The 10,000-nt window shown below is 47.0% G+C and overlaps 1 protein-coding gene across 1 annotated transcript in view; it reads right to left on the reverse strand.

Moving 5' to 3' along the window:
- The window catches only part of LOC118383293 (collagen alpha-1(VII) chain-like), a 15,338-nt gene extending 12,292 nt beyond the window's left edge, over positions 1-3,046 (reverse strand). Inside the window, exon 1 of the mRNA XM_052471756.1 lies at positions 3,013-3,046. Within this exon, the coding sequence (XP_052327716.1) occupies positions 3,013-3,046 (34 nt within the window). The remainder of the gene's footprint in view (positions 1-3,012) is intronic.
- Between the last annotated feature and the right edge of the window lie 6,954 nt (positions 3,047-10,000).

The following is a 10,000-nucleotide window of genomic DNA, read 5'->3' on the forward strand; positions in this document are numbered from 1 at the left end:
GTTTACTGAGTCCTCCAGATCAGAGGCAGTAGAGATGACCAGGATGTTCTCTGTTTAGTGAGTCCTCCAGATCAGAGTCAGTAGGGATGACCAGGATGTTCTCTGTTTACTGAGTCCTCCCGATCAGAGTCAGTAGGGATGACCAGGGATGTTCTCTGTTTACTGAGTCCTCCAGATCAGAGTCAGTAGGGATGACCAGGATGTTCTCTGTTTAGTGAGTCCTCCAGATCAGAGGCAGTAGGGATGACCAGGGATGTTCTCTGTTTAGTGAGTCCTCCAGATCAGAGGCAGTAGGGATGACCAGGATGTTCTCTGTTTAGTGAGTCCTCCAGATCAGAGGGTAGGGATGACCAGGGATGTTCTCTGTTTAGTGAGTCCTCCAGATCAGAGGCTGTAGGGATGACCAGGGATGTTCTCTGTTTAGTGAATCCTCCAGATCAGAGGCAGTAGGGATGACCAGGATGTTCTCTGTTTAGTGAGTCCTCCAGATCAGAGGCAGTAGGGATGACCAGGATGCTCTCTGTTTAGTGAGTCCTCCAGATCAGAGGCAGTAGAGATGACCAGGGATGTTCTCTGTTTAGTGAGTCCTCCAGATCAGAGGCAGTAGAGATGACCAGGGATGTTCTCTGTTTAGTGAGTCCTCCAGATCAGAGGCAGTAGGATGACCAGGGATGTTCTCTGTTTAGTGAGTCCTCCAGATCAGAGGCAGTAGGGATGACCAGGGATGTTCTCTGTTTAGTGAGTCCTCCAGATCAGAGGCAGTAGGGATGACCAGGATGTTCTCTGTTTAGTGAGTCCTCCAGATCAGAGTCAGTAGGGATGACCAGGGATGTTCTCTGTTTGGTGAGTCCTCAGATCAGAGGCAGTAGGGATGACCAGGGATGTTTCTCTGTTTAGTGAGTCCTCCAGATCAGAGTCTGTAGGGATGACCAGGATGTTCTCTGTTTAGTGAGTCCTCCAGATCAGAGGCAGTAGGGATGACCAGGGATGTTCTCTGTTTAGTGAGTCCTCCAGATCAGAGGCAGTAGAGATGACCAGGGATGTTCTCTGTTTAGTGAGTCCTCCAGATCAGAGGCAGTAGGGATGACCAGGGATGTTCTCTGTTTAGTGAGTCCTCCAGATCAGAGTCAGTAGGGATGACCAGGGATGTTCTCTGTTTAGTGAGTCCTCCAGATCAGAGTCAGTAGGGATGACCAGGGATGTTCTCTGTTTAGTGAGTCCTCCAGATCAGAGTCAGTAGGGATGACCAGGGATGTTCTCTGTTTAGTGAGTCCTCCAGATCAGAGTCAGTAGGGATGACCAGGGATGTTCTCTGTTTAGTGAGTCCTCCAGATCAGAGGCAGTAGGGATGACCAGGGATGTTCTCTGTTTAGTGAGTCCTCCAGATCAGAGGCAGTAGGGATGACCAGGGATGTTCTCTGTTTAGTGAGTCCTCCAGATCAGAGGCAGTAGGGATGACCAGGGATGTTCTCTGTTTAGTGAGTCCTCCAGATCAGAGGCAGTAGGGATGACCAGGGATGTTCTCTGTTTAGTGAGTCCTCCAGATCAGAGGCAGTAGGGATGACCAGGGATGTTCTCTGTTTAGTGAGTCCTCCAGATCAGAGGCAGTAGGGATGACCAGGGATGTTCTCTGTTTAGTGAGTCCTCCAGATCAGAGGGATGTTCTCTGTTTAGTGAGTCCTCCAGATCAGAGGCAGTAGGGACCAGGGATGTTCTCTGTTTAGTGAGTCCTCCAGATCAGAGGCAGTAGGGATGACCAGGGATGTTCTCTGTTTAGTGAGTCCTCCAGATCAGAGGCAGTAGGGATGACCAGGGATGTTCTCTGTTTAGTGAGTCCTCCAGATCAGAGGCAGTAGGGATGACCAGGGATGTTCTCTGTTTAGTGAGTCCTCCAGATCAGAGGCAGTAGGGATGACCAGGGATGTTCTCTGTTTAGTGAGTCCTCCAGATCAGAGGCAGTAGGGACGACCAGGGATGTTCTCTGTTTAGTGAGTCCTCCAGGTCAGAGTCAGTAGGGGTGACCAGGGATGTTCTCTGTTTAGTGAGTATGTTCTCTGTTTAGTGAGTCCTCCAGATCAGAGGCAGTAGGGATGACCAGGGATGTTCTCTGTTTAGTGAGTCCTCCAGATCAGAGTCAGTAGAGATGACCAGGGATGTTCTCTGTTTAGTGAGTCCTCCTGATCAGAGACAGTAGAGATGACCAGGGATGTTCTCTGTTTAGTGAGTCCTCCAGATCAGAGTCTGTAGGGACGACCAGGGATGTTCTCTGTTTAGTGAGTCCTCCAGATCAGAGGCAGTAGAGATGACCAGGGATGTTCTCTGTTTAGTGAGTCCTCCAGATCAGAGGCAGTAGGGATGACCAGGGATGTTCTCTGTTTAGTGAGTCCTCCAGATCAGAGTCAGTAGGGATGACCAGGGATGTTCTCTGTTTAGTGAGTCCTCCAGATCAGAGTCAGTAGGGATGACCAGGGATGTTCTCTGTTTAGTGAGTCCTCCAGATCAGAGTCAGTAGAGATGACCAGGGATGTTCTCTGTTTAGTGAGTCCTCCTGATCAGAGTCAGTAGGGATGACCAGGGATGTTCTCTGTTTAGTGAGTCCACCAGATCAGAGGCAGTAGGGACGACCAGGGATGTTCTGTTGATAAGTGTGTGAATTTGACTATTTTCCTGCTATGTATTTAAATGTAACGATGTACTTTTGAGTGTCAGGGGAAATGTATGGAGTAAAAAGTACATTATTAATTCATTTAATTAGGAACATAAAAGTATAAAGTTGTCAAAAATATAAATAGTAAAGTACATATACCCCACAAAATGAGTTAAGTCAACAACTAAAACTAATTGTTTAGTGTAGGCAAGTAAATAGGTCAACTGGAATATGACTACATAATGAATCAGGGAGATTTTTCCACAAATAGACATGAATTGGCTTTTCTATGGTAGCAACATCGTATAGATTTCTATTAAAATGTGTTGTCATGAGTTAATTCATTTCTATAGGGATATTAGTACCGAGTATGTCAACTTCAATGTCAGACCAGTACATCTTGTATTGGTAATGTAAAAAAATTAAATTGCAATCCTATACGTAATATTGTACGTTTATCAAAGTTCGGTCCAGAGAGGTTTGAATTTTTTTCTAGATCCTCTGTGAGACACCTTCGTTTTTACGTGGTAAGAGTAGGCAACAACATGTCTGCCACACTTAACACTGGGGCCCCTCAGGGGTGTGTGCTTAGTCCCCTCCTGTACTCCCTGTTCACCCACGACTGTGTGGCCAAACACGACTCCAACACCATCATTAAGTTTGCTGACGACACAACAGTGGTAGGCCTGATCACCGACAACGATGAGACAGCCTATAGGGAGGAGGTCAGAGACTGGCAGTGTGGTGCCAGGACAACAACCTCTCCCTCAATCTGAGCAAGACAAAGGAGCTGATTGTGGACTACAGGAAAAGGCCGGCCGGACAGGCCCCAATCAACAACCACAGCAGACCTCAGACATTGGACAACAACCACAGCAGACCTCACACATTGGACAACAACCACAACAACCACAACAGACCTCAGACATTGGACAACAACCACAACAGACCTCACACATTGGACAACAACCACAACAACCACAACAGACCTCAGACATTGGACAACAACCACAACAGACCTCAGACATTGGACAACAACCACAACAGACCTCAGACATTGGACAACAACCACAACAGACCTCAGACATTGGACAACAACCACAACAGACCTCAGACATTGGACAACAACCACAGCAGACCTCACACATTGGACAACAACCACAGCAGACCTCAGACATTGGACAACAACCACAACAACCACAACAGACCTCAGACATTGGACAACAACCACAACAGACCTCAGACATTGGACAACAACCACAGCAGACCTCAGACATTGGACAACAACCACAACAGACCTCAGACATTGGACAACAACCACAACAACCACAACAGACCTCAGACATTGGACAACAACCACAACAGACCTCAGACATTGGACAACAACCACAACAACCACAACAGACCTCAGACATTGGACAACAACCACAACAGACCTCAGACATTGGACAACAACCACAGCAGACCTCAGACATTGGACAACAACCACAGCAGACCTCAGACATTGGACAACAACCACAACAGACCTCAGACATTGGACAACAACCACAACAGACCTCACACATTGGACAACAACCACAGCAGACCTCAGACATTGGACAACAACCACAACAGATCTCAGACATTGGACAACAACCACAACAACCACAGCAGACCTCACACATTGGACAACAACCACAACAGACCTCAGACATTGGACAACAACCACAGCAGACCTCAGACATTGGACAACAACCACAACAACCACAACAGACCTCACACATTGGACAACAACCACAGCAGACCTCAGACATTGGACAACAACCACAGCAGACCTCAGACATTGGACAACAACCACAACAACCACAACAGACCTCAGACATTGGACAACAACCACAACAGACCTCAGACATTGGACAACAACCACAACAGACCTCAGACATTGGACAACAACCACAACAGACCTCAGACATTGGACAACAACCACAACAACCACAACAGACCTCAGACATTGGACAACAACCACAACAGACCTCAGACATTGGACAACAACCACAACAGACCTCAGACATTGGACAACAACCACAACAGACCTCAGACATTGGACAACAACCACAACAGACCTCAGACATTGGACAACAACCACAACAGACCTCAGACATTGGACAACAACCACAACAACCACAACAGACCTCAGACATTGGACAACAACCACAACAGACCTCAGACATTGGACAACAACCACAACAGACCTCAGACATTGGACAACAACCACAGCAGACCTCAGACATTGGACAACAACCACAACAACCACAACAGACCTCAGACATTGGACAACAACCACAGCAGACCTCACACATTGGACAACAACCACAGCAGACCTCAGACATTGGACAACAACCACAACAACCACAACAGACCTCAGACATTGGACAACAACCACAACAGACCTCACACATTGGACAACAACCACAACAACCACAACAGACCTCAGACATTGGACAACAACCACAACAGACCTCACACATTGGACAACAACCACAACAGACCTCACACATTGGACAACAACCACAACAGACTTCAGACATTGGACAACAACCACAACAGACCTCAGACATTGGACAACAACCACAACAACCACAGCAGACCTCAGACATTGGACAACAACCACAACAGACCTCACACATTGGACAACAACCACAACAACCACAGCAGACCTCAGACATTGGACAACAACCACAACAGACCTCACACATTGGACAACAACCACAACAACCACAGCAGACCTCAGACATTGGACAACAACCACAACAACCACAGCAGACCTCAGACATTGGACAACAACCACAACAGACCTCACACATTGGACAACAACCACAACAACCACAGCAGACCTCAGACATTGGACAACAACCACAACAGACCTCAGACATTGGACAACAACCACAGCAGACCTCAGACATTGGACAACAACCACAACAGACCTCAGACATTGGACAACAACCACAACAGACCTTAGACATTGGACAACAACCACAACAGACCTCAGACATTGGACAACAACCACAACAGACCTCAGACATTGGACAACAACCACAGCAGACCTCAGACATTGGACAACAACCACAACAGACCTCAGACATTGGACAACAACCACAACAGACCTTAGACATTGGACAACAACCACAACAGACCTCAGACATTGGACAACAACCACAACAGACCTTAGACATTGGACAACAACCACAACAGACCTTAGACATTGGACAACAACCACAACAGACCTTAGACATTGGACAACAACCACAACAGACCTCACACATTGGACAACAACCACAACAGACCTCACACATTGGACAACAACCACAACAGACCTCAGACATTGGACAACAACCACAACAGACCTCAGACATTGGACAACAACCACAACAGACCTCAGACATTGGACAACAACCACAACAGACCTCACACATTGGACAACAACCACAACAGACCTTAGACATTGGACAACAACCACAACAGACCTTAGACATTGGACAACAACCACAACAGACCTTAGACATTGGACAACAACCACAACAGACCTCACACATTGGACAACAACCACAACAGACCTCACACATTGGACAACAACCACAACAGACCTTAGACATTGGACAACAACCACAGCAGACCTCAGACATTGGACAACAACCACAACAGACCTCACACATTGGACAACAACCACAACAGACCTTAGACATTGGACAACAACCACAGCAGACCTCAGACATTGGACAACAACCACAACAGACCTCACACATTGGACAACAACCACAACAGACCTTAGACATTGGACAACAACCACAACAGACCTCAGACATTGGACAACAACCACAACAGACCTCAGACATTGGACAACAACCACAACAGACCTCACACATTGGACAACAACCACAACAGACCTTAGACATTGGACAACAACCACAACAGACCTTAGACATTGGACAACAACCACAACAGACCTCAGACATTGGACAACAACCACAGCAGACCTCAGACATTGGACAACAACCACAACAGACCTCAGACATTGGACAACAACCACAACAGACCTCACACATTGGACAACAACCACAACAGACCTCAGACATTGGACAACAACCACAACAGACCTTAGACATTGGACAACAACCACAACAGACCTTAGACATTGGACAACAACCACAGCAGACCTCACACATTGGACAACAACCACAGCAGACCTCAGACATTGGACAACAACCACAACAGACCTCAGACATTGGACAACAACCACAGCAGACCTCAGACATTGGACAACAACCACAACAGACCTTAGACATTGGACAACAACCACAACAGACCTCACACATTGGACAACAACCACAACAGACCTCAGACATTGGACAACAACCACAGCAGACCTCAGACATTGGACAACAACCACAACAGACCTCAGACATTGGACAACAACCACAGCAGACCTCAGACATTGGACAACAACCACAACAGACCTCACACATTGGACAACAACCACAACAGACCTCAGACATTGGACAACAACCACAACAGACCTCACACATTGGACAACAACCACAACAGACCTCAGACATTGGACAACAACCACAACAGACCTCAGACATTGGACAACAACCACAACAGACCTCACACATTGGACAACAACCACAGCAGACCTCAGACATTGGACAACAACCACAACAGACCTCAGACATTGGACAACAACCACAGCAGACCTCAGACATGGGACAACAACCACAACAGACCTTAGACATTGGACAACAACCACAGCAGACCTCAGACATTGGACAACAACCACAACAGACCTCAGACATTGGACAACAACCACAACAGACCTCACACATTGGACAACAACCACAACAGACCTTAGACATTGGACAACAACCACAACAGACCTTAGACATTGGACAACAACCACAGCAGACCTTAGACATTGGACAACAACCACAGCAGACCTCAGACATTGGACAACAACCACAGCAGACCTTAGACATTGGACAACAACCACAACAGACCTCACACATTGGACAACAACCACAACAACCACAACAGACCTCACACATTGGACAACAACCACAACAGACCTCAGACATTGGACAACAACCACAACAGACCTCAGACATTGGACAACAACCACAACAGACCTCAGACATTGGACAACAACCACAACAGACCTCACACATTGGACAACAACCACAACAGACCTTAGACATTGGACAACAACCACAACAGACCTCAGACATTGGACAACAACCACAACAGACCTCAGACATTGGACAACAACCACAACAGACCTCAGACATTGGACAACAACCACAACAGACCTCACACATTGGACAACAACCACAACAGACCTCAGACATTGGACAACAACCACAGCAGACCTCAGACATTGGACAACAACCACAACAGACCTCAGACATTAGACAACAACCACAGCAGACCTCACACATTGGACAACAACCACAACAGACCTCAGACATTGGACAACAACCACAACAGACCTCAGACATTGGACAACAACCACAGCAGACCTCAGACATTGGACAACAACCACAGCAGACCTCACACATTGGACAACAACCACAACAGACCTATAATATATAATAATATATGCCATTTAGCTGACGCTTTTATCCAAAGCGACTTACAGTCATGTGTGCATACATTCTACGTATGGGTGGTCCCGGGAATCGAACCCACTACGCTGGCGTTACAAGCGCCATGCTCTACCAACTGAGCCACAGAAGGACCACACACATTGGACTGAGCCACAGAAGGACCACACACATTGGACAACAACCACAACAGACCTCAGACATTAGACAACAACCACAACAGACCTCAGACATTGGACAACAACCACAACAGACCTCAGACATTAGACAACAACCACAACAGACCTCAGACATTGGACAACAACCACAACAGACCTCAGCCATTGGACAACAACCACAACAGACCTCAGACAACAACCACAACAGACCTCAGACATTGGACAACAACCACAACAACCACAACAGACCTCACACATTGGACAACAACCACAACAGACCTCAGACATTGGACAACAACCACAACAGACCTCAGACATTGGACAACAACCACAACAACCACAACAGACCTCAGACATTGGACAACAACCACAACAGACCTCAGACATTGGACAACAACCACAACAGACCTCAGACATTGGACAACAACCACAACAACCACAACAGTCCTCACACATTGGACAACAACCACAACAGACCTCAGACATTAGACAACAACCACAACAGACCTCAGACATTGGACAACAACCACAACAACCACAACAGACCTCAGACATTGGACAACAGCCACAACAACCACAACAGACCTCAGACATTGGACAACAGCCACAGCAGACCTCAGACATTGGACAACAACCACAACAGACCTCAGACATTGGACAACAACCACAACAGACCTCAGACATTGGACAACAACCACAACAGACCTCAGACATTGGACAACAACCACAACAACCACAACAGACCTCAGACATTGGACAACAACCACAACAGACCTCAGACATTGGACAACAACCACAACAGACCTCAGACATTGGACAACAACCACAACAACCACAACAGACCTCACACATTGGACAACAACCACAACAGACCTCAGACATTAGACAACAACCACAACAGACCTCAGACATTGGACAACAACCACAACAACCACAACAGACCTCAGACATTGGACAACAGCCACAGCAGACCTCAGACATTGGACAACAACCACAACAACCACAACAGACCTCAGACATTGGACAACAGCCACAGCAGACCTCAGACATTGGACAACAACCACAACAGACCTCAGACATTGGACAACAACCACAACAACCACAACAGACCTCAGACATTGGACAACAGCCACAACAGACCTCAGACATTGGACAACAACCACAACAGACCTCAGACAACAACCACAACAGACCTCAGACATTAGACAACAACCACAACAGACCTCAGACATTGGACAACAACCACAACAGACCTCAGACATTGGACAACAACCACAACAGACCTCAGACATTGGACAACAACCACAACAGACCTCACACATTGGACAACAACCACAACAGACCTCAGACATAGGACAACAGCCACAGCAGACCTTATTTTGTGATTAGTGTGTGATTAGCTGAATTTAGAATATGTTCATCCCACGTTTTGGAGAACCCTATCCACACCACTTCCCCCAATCCCTTCCTCCTCCAGTTCATTCCTTAGATCATCCAGCAGGAGGCCCAATTTCCTTATCGAACATCATGAACTTGTCAAAGTCCTTTCAGCTTACTTT

The sequence above is a fragment of the Oncorhynchus keta genome, chromosome 19, assembly GCF_023373465.1.
Source record: "Oncorhynchus keta strain PuntledgeMale-10-30-2019 chromosome 19, Oket_V2, whole genome shotgun sequence".
Classification (NCBI taxonomy): Eukaryota; Metazoa; Chordata; class Actinopteri; order Salmoniformes; family Salmonidae; genus Oncorhynchus; species Oncorhynchus keta.